We start from the raw sequence: 13007 nt of genomic DNA, 5'->3' as shown, positions 1-13007 counted from the left end.
CTACTCTTGACTCTTGACACTGCAACATACAATTGACCATGTGTAAATACTGGTCTCGGCAAGTATATCCCAACATGGGAGAGACTGTCCCTGACTCTTATTAATTGTCATCGCAAAGCAAGGAGCTATTGGGAACTGTCTTCGCTGAAGCCGGAAAGGCAATCTAGAATCTGTAGGCATTAAGAGCATTCTTGGAAGATAGACTTTGTTGCCGATGTTATTCCCAGTGAGAACTTTTCCTTCAATGACATGTTTTCCAAGTTGAGTTATTTGCAGCCTGGTTCCATTACATAACCCGTATTGCTGGTCGATGTTTCGTAGCAACATAACAGGAACGCCCTTCTTCCATTTCAAAAGATGGTTTGGCAATCCAGAACACTTAATTGAATTAAGGTATTCTGTTGAGAGACCATCATCTCTCTTGCTGGAAGTATCTGAACTGCAGATCTTATCTGAACTATAATACTGATGTGATTCCCCTGGAAGAAGATCCATCATGTAATCGTTTACCTCATCAACAACATCATTTGTAGGACATAGTATCGCACGTTCTTTGAAATAATCTCCATCATCAAGATTGTGAAGCAAAGACGGATATGTGCTAAGTGCGGTTGAATTAACTGGATCCATAGAGTCTTTCAGAAGCATATCTTCAGGTATATCAATCACCGCTTCACCGTCGTTTGGCTCATAAAGTTTATCATCTCCAAGTTTTAGTATCCACTCAGAAAAATCTTTGATGAGATCCACTTCTAATGGATCTGACTCCACAGTAAGTCTCCTGTTTTTTGTTAATGTAAGAACTTGGCAAGAGTTCCACAAAAACGAAGAAGATAATGAAGCTTGAACAATCTGTTCTCGACTACCCTTAGGTACCATTGGTAAAATCTGACGAAAATCACCTCCAAAGACAACAGCTTTACCTCCAAAAAGTTTTCCAGGGTTCAGAATATCTCTTAAAGATCGATCTAAAGCTTCAAAACAATGTTTATGCATCATTGGTGCCTCATCCCAGATGATCAACTTAGCTTCTTCAATCAAAGCAGCAATATCGCTATCAGCAGAAAAGGTGCAAGTGGAAGTCTCGTGTACCTGTATCGGTATTGAAAATCGAGAATGAGCCGTTCGACCACCTTCTAATAACAATGCAGCCATTGCACTTGATGCAACATTTAGGACAATCTCTCCTTTTGAACGAATGTATGTAGATAGGGTTTTCCATAGAAACGTTTTTCCTGTGCCTCCAAATCCGTAGACAAAGAAAATACCTCCTCCCTTTTGAATCCACTGCACCAACTATACTATCAAATATATTCTTCTGATCAAGGTTCAACAAAGGTAGCAAACGAAGAAACTCCTTTTGACATGCATGCCTGTCGTAACATAGTTCATCACTTATGAGTCTGTTGATTGCAGCTAGGATATTATTATTATCCGGAAATGGTAGTTCAGTGAAATTTCTTAGAGAACTTCCATTAGAGAGTAAAAGCCTTTCAATCTCAAACAAAGTTTGATTCTTGATTTGCTCATCGGACATAAGATAATCTGCAAGTAAAAATATATAATATCAAATCTAGTTAAGCTTGTATAAAGTTGTATATTATTATGCTTTAAAACTCATGAATATGTACCTGGTGTCCTACGGATTTTCCGCTGCATATATAAGATATCTTCAGAGAGTAAATGCCACGTTTCTAACCAAACATGGTTTGGTCTTGACAAACTTTCTGAAAGAAGAAGCATAACAAATAGTCTTCGCATATAGTGTGCTGATCCCCACTGACTTGCTTCAGTTATTGCACCAATATACTCTGAGTCATCATCAAGAAGATTCAGAGCAAAACATGCTTCCTTGTAGGAAGGATATATGATTTCATCAACAGTGCATAAATCATCAAAATTTGTAGCTCCCTTTGCTTTGTTTAGAATCATCCTCATGTAGAACAATTTACCCGCAGCTGGAGTAAAATGATGTATTCTCCCGAACGAAACTTTTCTTCTTCTGATTGTCCATTCTTTGTTTCTCTTTTTCCACACAAACCAAGAAGGAAATTGAGCATAAGTGAGTTATTTTGCGAATGCTAATTCCTCATCTTCCGAGCTGTTAATTTTCATCGACTCTAACAAATGCGAGGTTTGATTTCCTTCTTTAGCTAGGACATCATCAACATCTTCATCCTCGTCGTAACATACAATATGCTCTCCTTCTAGATGAATATTCAGTCTTTGAATATGAACGCTACTATAATGTATTTCAAATCCAAAAATCCTCCAAGCAGCTTCACACGGTGCAATGTACCTATAAAGAAATTAGATAAATGTAAGAAAAACCTTCAAAAAACAAAAGACGTAGTATAAACTCTTTAAAAATACTTCACCTGAAATCATAGAAACGCTTAATTTCATCTATAACTGGTTCTACTACCGGGTCTGAAGATCCATCATTTTCTACTTGATTGTGCAGCTCAACATCATTTCTTTTTAGATTGTCCTTTGCTGTAGCTAAGACACGATCATTTCCCTTGTTGATGTATTTGAATAAATACTTTATTGCTTTTGTTTAGTTGCACCATTCAACATTGATGTGACCTTGATACTTCAAGAGTAGATATGGGTTGTAAGGAACGATATATCGGTTGTCTAGCAAAGTTCCATTTTTCTCAACTGATCGACCATCATCTCTTCGCTTGTAAACTGGGAATCCATCTTTGTTGATGCAAGTGCTGCTGTTGAACTCTTTAGGAAACTTTTTCGTGCACTTTCCTTTATCCATACATGGTGAATGTGGATTTGCAACCCCACATAGTCCATGTATCATAAATTCTTTGACAACATTGTAGAGTGTTGGATTTGTTGCTTCGTCTGGAATTTCAGCAGAAATAACATTGTCAATGACATCAGTTGTTATCAGTTTTGATCCCTTCTGTAAAAATAGTAGAATATGGACATGTGGCAGTCCTCTTTTCTGAAATTCTATAGTGTACAAAACTGCAAAAAAAAAATAGAAGGCAAAAAAATTCAATATGATATATCTAAACTTAAAGGCAATTATTCTAACAAAAACGAAAAGTGTTAGTATTTTTACCTGCTGTTGCAGGACCAAAAACATTATTTTTTTTTATATCAACAATCAAAGTGTCTAGCTTAATCTTGAAGATTCTAGACACAATATCAGCTATGTCTGTTGATTGGTGACCTCGAGCTTGTAGGTATCTTGTGATTTCTGGCCATTTTGGATTGCAAGTGAAAGTAATAAATAGATCAGGATATCCAAAGTGCTGACAAACTGCCATTGCATCCATATATATTTCCTGCGTACATTGTGCGCTACCGATAAAAGTAGATGGTAGAACCATTCGCCTACCAACCTTTGAGGTGTTCATGTTTCCTTTATCAGCAGCCGCCTCGACGTTTACGTATTTATTAACACGTAAAGCCTTTTGGTTGAGCTTCAAATATCATATTCTTTCTGCCTCTATCATCCTCAATCCATCTACCAGAAACTGCTGAAATAACTTGCGGGAGCTCGTTAAAGTTGTGGGATGATTTGGACGTTCCATGAGCTTGTATGCAAAAAATTCACTCATACTAACCCTGGTACGTGGATTTGTGGATCCTGATGTAGTCCTCTTGAGTTCTAGATAAATATGGTAACCATCTTCTCCAAAAGGAAACAAAAGTGGATATTGTAATGGAAGATATCCAGCGTGAAGTTCACTGATTCTTTTTAATTTCCCTTCCATTGTTTCCAAAATAATGTCTCTTGGCTCCATTTCTAGATCGAAATCCCCAACATATAAGGCAGCAACTTCTGATGTAGTAGGAAGATTGTATGTTTTACCACTTTGAGCACATGCAGTTCGCCTTGAAATCAACTTTAGCTGAACATTTGACGAAGCTGTGTCTTGAAAACGATCTTTGGTTGTTCTCAGAATCTTCGAGTATGGATTAAAATCATTTAGCATGTTTTTGATATCTTCCACAATATCATCTCGTAGGATTTTTGATTTTGGTAATTTACCTGTTCTCTTTTCACTACAAAAAATTATGTGATTAATTTTTAGAATATGAATGCGTCTATCCTGTTCTGGTTCTCGTTCTCATTGTCTTGTATATACAGTTGATTGTATTTAGGAGATTTTCCTGGAGGAGGAAGTAAACTGCCAATCCGATGACAATTGTGACCATGAAGTCGGTAAACATTTGGTCCGCGTCCTTTGTTCACTGATGTGTCAATTGTTCCACCCATGGATGTGAATGCGAACATTAAATTATAGGGTATAATGTTCTCCATGAAATTTTTGCTTTTTTCATCACCTTTGAGCATGAGATCTTTAAGTTTCTGGGGAGGTTATGGTGGTAGTGGCAGATCAATCTTTCTGTGCATACAACATAGTGAGAACTTTGGATTAGATTTTTTGCTTCTTTTGTCTATTCGCTTGTTGTACCACATTAAAGCTCCACAATGCTCACAACTGTAGGTTGCATCTCCATTTTCATCATATACTGTTCGAGAAAGTATAACTTAAATAACTATTGTAGCATATTCATAAGTGATAGGTTCATAATAAAATAATGAGGTTTGAGCTTACCTTCTGGGTTATATAGTGAGTTAAGTGAGCGTGATGATGATGCATGGTCTACAAAATTTGAATTAAAACAGTTTATAATTTACTGTCACTTTTTCTTAAATTAGGATGTTGATGATTAATTGTACCTTTCGATGGAGCTCCTTTGGGATTGTCATTTCTCGATTCAGGTGCCATATATGGTTCTTCAACGTTTTCATCCAAGTTATTACCTGAAGCAGAAGCTGAAAAGAAGGTATGATATTTAAGATACTGCTTGAAAACAATATTTTTACATGATTCTGGTTGTGAACAATATACTTACATGATTCTCCATTCTTTCTTTTAGCTTTCGTCTCTTTTATAATACACATCCGTTTCATTCTTGGAGATTCATGTTCTATTAAAAGCATTAGAAATAAGTAGTGTATGAGATTATACAAAGATGATGCATGGTCTGCAGAATTTGAATTAAAACAGAGTTTATAGGATGTTGATGGACACTATGTACCTTTAGATGGAGCTGCTTTGGGATTATCATTTCTCGATTCAAAATGACGTGCCATATATGGTTCTTCAACGTTTTCATCCAAGTTATTACCTGGACCAGAAGCTGAAAAGAAGGTATGATATTTATGATACTGCTTGTAAACACATTTTTTACATGATTCTGGTTGTGAACAATATACTTACATGATTCTCCATTCTTTCTTTTAGATTTCGTCTCTTTTATAATACGCATCCGTTTCATTCTTGGAGATTCATGTCCTATTAAAAGCATTAGAAATAAGTGTGTAATCATCATAATATAAGGTTCCAATAATATATAATCTTAGCAGTTGAGAATACCATTTGTTATATCGATCAAGATATTAGGAGAAACTCTGTTTGGCTGTATTGGTGATGTTGAGTTGGCTTCAGAATTAGGAGGGATGTTTTCTGCAGATATAAGATAGGAAATAAGTTAAATGGAACCTTATTTTCATAAATAAATGAGATAGAAGAATAGGTTTTCATGGTTTTGTACTACCTTGATCTTCTCTTTGTTTATTTTTCTTCTCTGAACGAATTGTCATCCACTCCAACCTTCTTTTCTTTGGTGTTGATACCTTCATCTTTCTCTGTCTATGATGATTGAAAGAGCTTTTATTTGAATCAGTTTCAGGTTGATATGAACATTAGAGAACTGATAATTGGAACTGAACTGAGACCGTATTGGAAAAGTATGAAGATGCAAATGGTGGAGAAAGAGTAACTATCGAGTACTTTGTATTTAGGTGGTTTGATTAGAATAGATAATTATGGTAACTGTCAATTGTAAAAATAAATGGTAGATACAGTTAAAAGTGTAAATATATAAAAACGGTTCATCCTTATCTTAATGAAGTATTAGTTCTTTGTCTTCACGTCATAATGTTATTTTAAAATTTTAAAAGAATTGTTGCATATATTGTTTTTGTTTCATTTTCTTCCACCACTCAAAATTTGGTTAAGATTTCTTATATTGTATCATATAGTTTCTATTCATAGTTTATGAAAATTCATATTAGAACATAAAGATATTCACTTGCATAAATATGTAAAAATTTACATGGTAATACCCTAAAAAGAAAATCATAAATTGAAAAGTGATAATCGTCCTAAACTTGAAGATAAAAAAAGATAATCCTAAGTCCTAACAAAGTAAAATAAGAAACACATAACAACTTTTTCCTACAATCACTTTTTTCCTTCTTAATCTGATTCTTGGACATTAGCTTAGGCTTCGTTGATGATTTTTGCACATCTTTAGATGCTGGGAAGGATCTTTTTTCTTGTTGGAGTTGGGATGGAAATGTTACAACCCTTGTTGGCATCGTTGTCTATATTTATGACTGCAGAAGACATGTTTTCAGCCTGAAAGACATAATTTGTTAAGTAATCGTACAAAAGTATGAATGAGTAATAAATAAAGTTTATAACCTGAATTGAGGTCCCAATTGAAGTTCCAGTTGAAGTTCTAGATACAATGATTATTTCTTGGTCATTAGCATTCTAAAAGCAACCATCAAAGCAAATAATAAGAAAAAAATAAACTTATGCATTAAATTCAATAACATTTAATTTTAACTTACCAAAGTAGAATCACATTCAGAAAAACTCTGAACAATGTCTGGAACATCAGTAAGACTTATTACTTTGTATGAAGAAGATTGATTATGTTTTGCATCTTCTTTAAGCATGATCTTGAAAACATATTCATTATGTTTTTCATATATATTACAAAGGAAAGATATGATGATAAAAATGGTAATTAGATAAAGAGGAAATGAGAGTACATGCACTTGTTGCTCAAGCAATTCATATGCAGATTTTTTAATGAGTGGAATGACCACATCATCAAATAAAATTAATGAAGTGCTACCAGTGTTGTCTGTTGCCTTGAACCTGCAAGAGTAGAGATGGTTCATAAATATACAAACTCAACACCAACATAGATTAACATGTCAACAAATACTTAAAACATGAATAACCTTGGTTGCGTCGTGGTTATCTGTTTAGCACATTTCACACAAGAATACTTGTCTGCTTCTAGTTCTTCAGTTTCAGGTTAAAGTATTGAGTCACTTTTGTACAGCAAATCATACACCAAATGTAAAACCATGAAGTTTTTGGTGCCAGGGAAATTGATGCTAGTATGTTGCAGCTCTTAGCCTAGGTTTTAATAATGAATATGTTTAGTAGATAAAAATAACAATGTTAAACAATGCCATAGGTATGTATAATTGTATTCTTACCTGGTAACTTTTCATGAGGTCGATGATAGTTTTCTTTTCAGATAAGAGAAACGACTGTTTGGAAATTTGAATTGAGCTTCAAGATTTTATTTCAGTAATAGATGTTCTTGGTTCCTCGGTGCACAGCCTAAAAAAATACGGGAGTTTATTCAGATGAAAGTATAGGGCAATGAAATTTAGGAGAAGAAATGTTATCTAAATGTACTTACGCTTCTTGAAACTGGAGAATCTCTGGTAGAGGAGAATTGATATAAATTTTTGTTGTAAATTTTGAACTTTGAACTGTGCCTTTACCTGGAAAAATAAAGTTAAACGTATGAGATATCTCATCTTTCAATTTGTCTAATATACGTCAAACAAAGATAATGACACTGTTTTGAAATAAGTGAGAGAAAGTGGTAAATTGCATAATAAGGTATACCTTGATATAACAAAGTCTTCATTAAGCTTCCAAGGAATATAACAGGACCAGATGGTTGGGAGTTAATATTAAAGTGGACATCTTCTGCAACTTTACCCCATAAGGCAACATCAATTAATGAATCCCTGAGAAAAAAAAGTAAAGGACCTTAAAGAGCTGATAAACAAATATTTAAAATATAGATTTTAAAGATGAACTAACGGTGGATAGAAAAAGAATTACCCAAAATCCTTGAGCTGAAGATTAAGCAATTTTGTGGGACCTTCGGTAGTAGTGAGATTCTTAACTTCATTCATTCGAACAATCTCCCCAATAATGTTTACAAATTAGAAAAACTATATAGAGAAATAACATGTAGAAAAATATTTGTAAAAAAACAATGGTGGAGATAACGTACCGATGAATATAGTATCATCGTTTGTTCTTGCTAGTATCTCAGAAAAAGGACAGAAGTTGAAAGACGCTTCTAGATTAGAAATTTCCTCGCTCGGTTTAACACATGTGTAGAATAGGAAATTGATCTTGTAAGGATGGTCACAAGATCGAAAATTTCCAAGATTGGGGCATAATTCAAAGTTCATAAGAACACAACAATCCCCTTCTTTTAAGTCCTTCTAAAATTTTGAGAGTAATTTTCCTTTTACAGAAGCTTGTATCCTACTTCCCTGTTTCAAAATAAAACAAAAGAACTTGTCATAGAGTTTTTTAAAAATTAGTGCAGACATTTAATAGAATAAGATAGATTAACTTAGAAAAACAGGTAAGTTTTGCTTGTTTCACTGGCCTAACAACTAAAACGTTAAACATAGTAATATTAGATATTGAAAATTGCATAAGTGAACTTTAACATATCTTTTTGTCCACAAGGAGAAGATCGATTCCTGAAAATTCATCTGGTTTATCTTTTTTGGGAATCCTCAAAGACGGACAATTCGAACATTGATTTTACATGGATCTGATGCTAGTGTTAACTGGGAAATAGGTGTAACGCCCGTGTCCCAAAAATTAATACGTAAATGATTGGTAGGGAACTGAAGTTGAATCGGTTTATTCTGGTTGGTTTAGGAGGAGTTGTTAATTAAACCAAGCTCAATTATATATGTGATCATATGGTTTAATTGAGTTTTGTTTATTAAACCGAAACTAAACCAGCCTAAACCAAAAGCCCTAATTTTACTCTTTTAATAAAAAAGGGAGCAACGAGCTTCGGGGCGGTTACGGACGATGAGAGTATACCCTAGGTGGACGTCGAAAGAGAAAGAGATGTAGGTGGAGAGAGTGGGATGTGGTCAACGTGTTGTTGTGATTCCGTGTAGGGTTGTGGTGACGATAGAGATGAAATGGGAGAGGGGTCGTGAGAGGAGTACGGGTCTAGAGGAGTTATGTTTGTTTCTTCCTAGACAAGTAATTCGCTGGAACTGTGAAATCTGGCTTAAGTGTGAACCCTAGAAACTGTTCCGAGATGGCTCCTTCTAGGCGGCGTTTGGGGGTTCAAAACTTGTTTGATGAAGACGAAATTCGGTAGAGATACTCGTGATAGTACGGGCTTCATATCCCACGGTGGAAATTCGATTTCAACGGTTAGTTTACGAATTATTTGAGTGTTTATATAAGCTTTTTTATGGATTGAATTGTGTTAAGTTGTGTTGTTGGTTGATCCAACAAGCTCGGTTTGAGCTAGAACCTCTTTAAGCTTATGAAGCAAGGTCGGGGTGGTTGTAGAACCAAGTTAGAGCTCAGGAATGTCGGCTTAAAGCTAAGACGATGAATCGAAGGATTAGTTGGAGAAATGTTTCCGTGGCTGGACGGAATGAACTATTCCAGCCCACCTCTCTTGTTACTCGGTCGCTAGGGGTGGTTGGTTGTGCGACTCAGTAACTAGATGAGGTGGTGTTTGAGATATATGTTTAAGTGGCTTGCTTTGGTGGATCGTGAAGTGGCTAGTTGGAGGAGTAATCAGAGTCTATAAATGTAAATGCTTATGGAGCTGAAGTAGATTTGTATGATTACTGTTAGTAGCTCCAGAGTATGAGATAGGTTGCTCTAGATAGTATTTGTGGAACTTTTGTCAGAAGCGGTTGATGCCGGTTGTCTTGTCAGAATTATGGGGTTTGGGTGAGATTATCTCCCGTGTGTCCTGTAGAAGGATTGGAAATCCGGGTGCGGTCGTTTCAATAGGCGTAATATCAAGCGGCATATCTGGAGAATGAAGTATCGATCAACAAGCTGCAATTCCAAATCAAAATGTAAGAATCATAATTCTGAAAACTAAGAAAACATTGTGAAATTTTCAATTGGATAGGATCTTCGATTTCAAACAGCAATGAAATACCTAAATCATATGAAATTCGATTGAATACAAACAGAAGAAGAAAGCTATTAAAACCTAAATCAATTTGATTGAATACAAACAGAAGAAGAAAGCTATTAAAACCTAAATCATAAGAAAATCGATTGAATACAAATAGAAGAAGAAAACTATTAAAACCCTAAATTCAGAATAGAGGTTTCGTTTTTTGTACCCGATTAAAGGAAGCAGAAAGAGGGATGAGAAAAGGAAGAGATTGAAAGCTTTTTGTATGAAATCAGCTCGTTGATCCATAATTGAACTTATTATGGCGAAGTGGAGATCGTGGGTGAAGAGGCGTAGCAGTTTTCTTCTTTTGTGTTTTTTTTTTCTCTGTTGCAAAATTAAAATAAATGTTTTTTTTGTTTTAAAATGAAATATGTTAACCAAAAATTGTGAAAGATGATAATTTGGGACTTAAGACAGGTGTGAAATGGAGAGAGTGGCAGTTAATTGAGACTTTACTTGTGACTTATAGAATAAGGATTTGACGTTACAGGTTTGGTCTTGTTTTGGTATCATATTCGTTTTTTACATACAAAATTTTACACTCTCAATTTTGATTAATCCACATTAGTATAATATATAGTAAAATAAGCAACGGCTCTTAATTTATTAAATTATTTTTACTTATGGAAATTTTTTTTATTATACTTAAGACATATAAAAAATTGTATAGTTTGTTTTTTGTTGTTTTATTTATAAAGTATTTTTTTCTCTTTATATATAATAATGTTAGTTTGGTACAGTTTTAATGATATTTTAAATTCACATTAATGTCGAGCATAGCCCGTCATGCTATATAAACCATTACTAGATTTTCACCCGCGGTACACCGCGTGACTAAATTATAAATTAGTTTATTTTTAAATGATAATTTTTAATTTATTTAGTTTTCAAATTACCAATTAATTAAATTTTATCTAATTCATTTATAATTTTGTTTAGAATTTTTTCTTCTTTTCCTTACGTTTGATACACTTTATAACCTAGTTACATTAAATTTGTTATTAGATAAAATGTAAAATTTTAAAACACTTAGTTTTGTTTTCTATAATTAAATAGAGGTATATGCCTATATGGTATGTTAGTGTATATTTTTATGTATATACATTTTTTTTTTTGAATATTAAGAATGTGTTGTAGTATGTGTAATATTTTGTAGTTCATATACTAAATCATTTATAAGTTAATTTTCCAAACTATGACTACAAATCTATAGTATATGAAATAAATTAATAGTTTTAGTGTTGGTTCTATAGTCCAAACTCGCCATGCTAGGCGGATCACGCAACATGTTCAAAGATTTTTAATCTGCAAAAACTGATCATACGAAATCCGTGAAAGTAAAATATAAAATGTGAGACTAAAAGTCACTTTTTCAAATCAGTTTTTCAAATTTTTAAAGAACAATACTTCTTCACTCACCTCCTTATAAAATAAGGAAATAAATTTTTTTATACATTTATATGTTTGTTAACTTTTAAACACTTAGTTTCTATAAAAAAAATCAAATATAAGTAGAGTTAATTTGTTTATTAAATTAATTATTTAATACCAATGGCATACCTGTAAATACGTGTCAACTTCAGGATTTATTTTATAAATGTCTCCAAAAATATATATAGATAATATAATCAACAATATATATAATTTTGAAAATACATATGTGAGTTAATGCCAATAAAATTTTACATATATCTTTTTAAATAATATATCGATCATAACCCGTTCTGCTATATACACTACATGATAATATTTTTTATATTTTTTCTCTAATATTATAGTACTTTTTATATTTTAAATTTATTATTAAAATATTATGTTTTTTTCTAGTATTTTATATATAAAGTATCTGGGTAAATGGCTAAATTTATGGTTGTTATTCGTTGTATGTGTAAACGAATTTTGAATGTGCAAGGGTGGGTTAGGGTTGGAATACACATCTTATTTAACTCGACATGTAAACCAATCCCCAAAAATTATACATCTTTACTCATGTTAACTCTAATTTCTATTACATGATATCTGTATCTGAGTTAAAAAATATTTAGATTATTTTCAATTTTTTAGTCAAAAATATTGAAAATTTTGGCTACTAAATAGTCAACTAGATTTGTTAGACCATGATTATCGGTAGTATATTAGAAAGGGAGTTCTTAAATTTTTTATGAATTAATTGTGCATTATTTGGAATATAAGAACTCATAATTTCTTAGATAAAATTTTCTCTTTTATTGGTAGGTTCTTATTTTTGGTCTCTTATTTCTGAAAATATTATTTTTTAAACTTTAAAAATTTTAAATAGAATAGAAGTAGGATAAATGTATAAATATATAAGATTTTATTAAATAAGAAAATATTGTATTTTAATTAATTTTCAAACATACAAGACATAATAAAAACATTAATAAATATTAAAATAGAAGTGCAATTTATAAATGGAGAGAAGGATTAATTTTAATACCAATTTGCTCCAAATTTTGCCCAAATATTCTCAACCAAATCATCTTGCAAGTGTTTAATTTGTTTTAGATAGTGGCAAAATCAAAAATATTTGGGATCTTGTTTTGGTAAATAAATAGGCGTTGACAAATAATGTCATCATCAAATCTCCCTCTATTACTAACTTACTCCTCTGCAACAACAACACCAATATATCCTTTCTCAAGCAAATCATAGAAGGCTCTTGTTTTCCTCTGCTCGTTCCAGTGATGCATTTTCCATAGCCCACCAGCCGCAAGCCATAGTGCGAGACCGTTTACTAACTCCTTCACAACACTTGGACCTTTCAAAGTTGCATGTGCGATCTTGTGCCCAGCCATCTCTTTACTCACTCTACTCTGCTCACTAAACCAATCAAACATTGCAACAAGGCATCATTAAAATTTAGC

The 13007-nt window shown here is 33.0% G+C and overlaps 4 protein-coding genes and 1 pseudogene across 4 annotated transcripts; all 5 read right to left on the bottom strand.

Annotated features, from left to right (window-relative positions):
- On the bottom strand, positions 1-1155 carry LOC104734097 (ATP-dependent DNA helicase PIF1-like). Its single transcript, XM_010453602.1, has one exon. The coding sequence runs from the start codon at positions 1153-1155 to the stop codon at positions 1-3; it is 1155 nt and encodes a 384-aa protein (XP_010451904.1).
- Positions 2068-4249, bottom strand: LOC104734095. The gene is made up of 6 exons (XM_010453601.1): positions 4119-4249; positions 3594-4035; positions 3086-3449; positions 2590-2988; positions 2379-2502; positions 2068-2299 (listed from the first exon to the last, which is right to left on the bottom strand). The coding sequence occupies exons 1-6, from the start codon at positions 4247-4249 to the stop codon at positions 2068-2070; spliced, it is 1692 nt and encodes a 563-aa protein (XP_010451903.1).
- On the bottom strand, positions 4352-5683 carry LOC109128046. The gene is made up of 6 exons (XM_019233725.1): positions 5599-5683; positions 5418-5507; positions 4894-4968; positions 4718-4813; positions 4593-4640; positions 4352-4506 (listed from the first exon to the last, which is right to left on the bottom strand). The coding sequence occupies exons 1-6, from the start codon at positions 5681-5683 to the stop codon at positions 4352-4354; spliced, it is 549 nt and encodes a 182-aa protein (XP_019089270.1).
- Positions 6825-8528, bottom strand: LOC104733041 (annotated as a pseudogene).
- Positions 12744-13007, bottom strand: LOC109128130 (probable cytochrome c oxidase subunit 5C-3). Its single transcript, XM_019233930.1, has one exon. The coding sequence runs from the start codon at positions 12978-12980 to the stop codon at positions 12744-12746; it is 237 nt and encodes a 78-aa protein (XP_019089475.1). The 5' UTR covers positions 12981-13007.

The sequence above is a fragment of the Camelina sativa genome, chromosome 12 (genome assembly GCF_000633955.1).
Source record: "Camelina sativa cultivar DH55 chromosome 12, Cs, whole genome shotgun sequence".
Lineage (NCBI taxonomy): Eukaryota > Viridiplantae > Streptophyta > Magnoliopsida > Brassicales > Brassicaceae > Camelina > Camelina sativa.
The sequence above is the reverse complement of the archived record's forward strand: the minus strand, read 5'-3'. Positions and strand labels throughout refer to the sequence as shown.

Coding starts and splice junctions, on each gene's coding strand:
- LOC109128130 (XM_019233930.1), bottom strand. CDS start 12,980: ATGTTTGATTGGTTTAGTGAGCAGAGTAGAGTGAGTAAAGAGATGGCT.
- LOC109128046 (XM_019233725.1), bottom strand. CDS start 5,683: ATGAAGGTATCAACACCAAAGAAAAGAAGGTTGGAGTGGATGACAATT. Junction 5,508..5,598: donor TAAACAAAGAGAAGATCAAG/GTAGTACAAAAC, acceptor TTATATCTGCAG/AAAACATCCCTCCTAATTCT. Junction 4,814..4,893: donor AAGAAAGAATGGAGAATCAT/GTAAGTATATTG, acceptor CCTTCTTTTCAG/CTTCTGCTTCAGGTAATAAC.
- LOC104734095 (XM_010453601.1), bottom strand. CDS start 4,249: ATGGGTGGAACAATTGACACATCAGTGAACAAAGGACGCGGACCAAAT. Junction 3,450..3,593: donor CCACAAATCCACGTACCAGG/GTTAGTATGAGT, acceptor TGATATTTGAAG/CTCAACCAAAAGGCTTTACG. Junction 2,300..2,378: donor AAGCGTTTCTATGATTTCAG/GTGAAGTATTTT, acceptor ATTTCTTTATAG/GTACATTGCACCGTGTGAAG.
- LOC104734097 (XM_010453602.1), bottom strand. CDS start 1,155: ATGGCTGCATTGTTATTAGAAGGTGGTCGAACGGCTCATTCTCGATTT.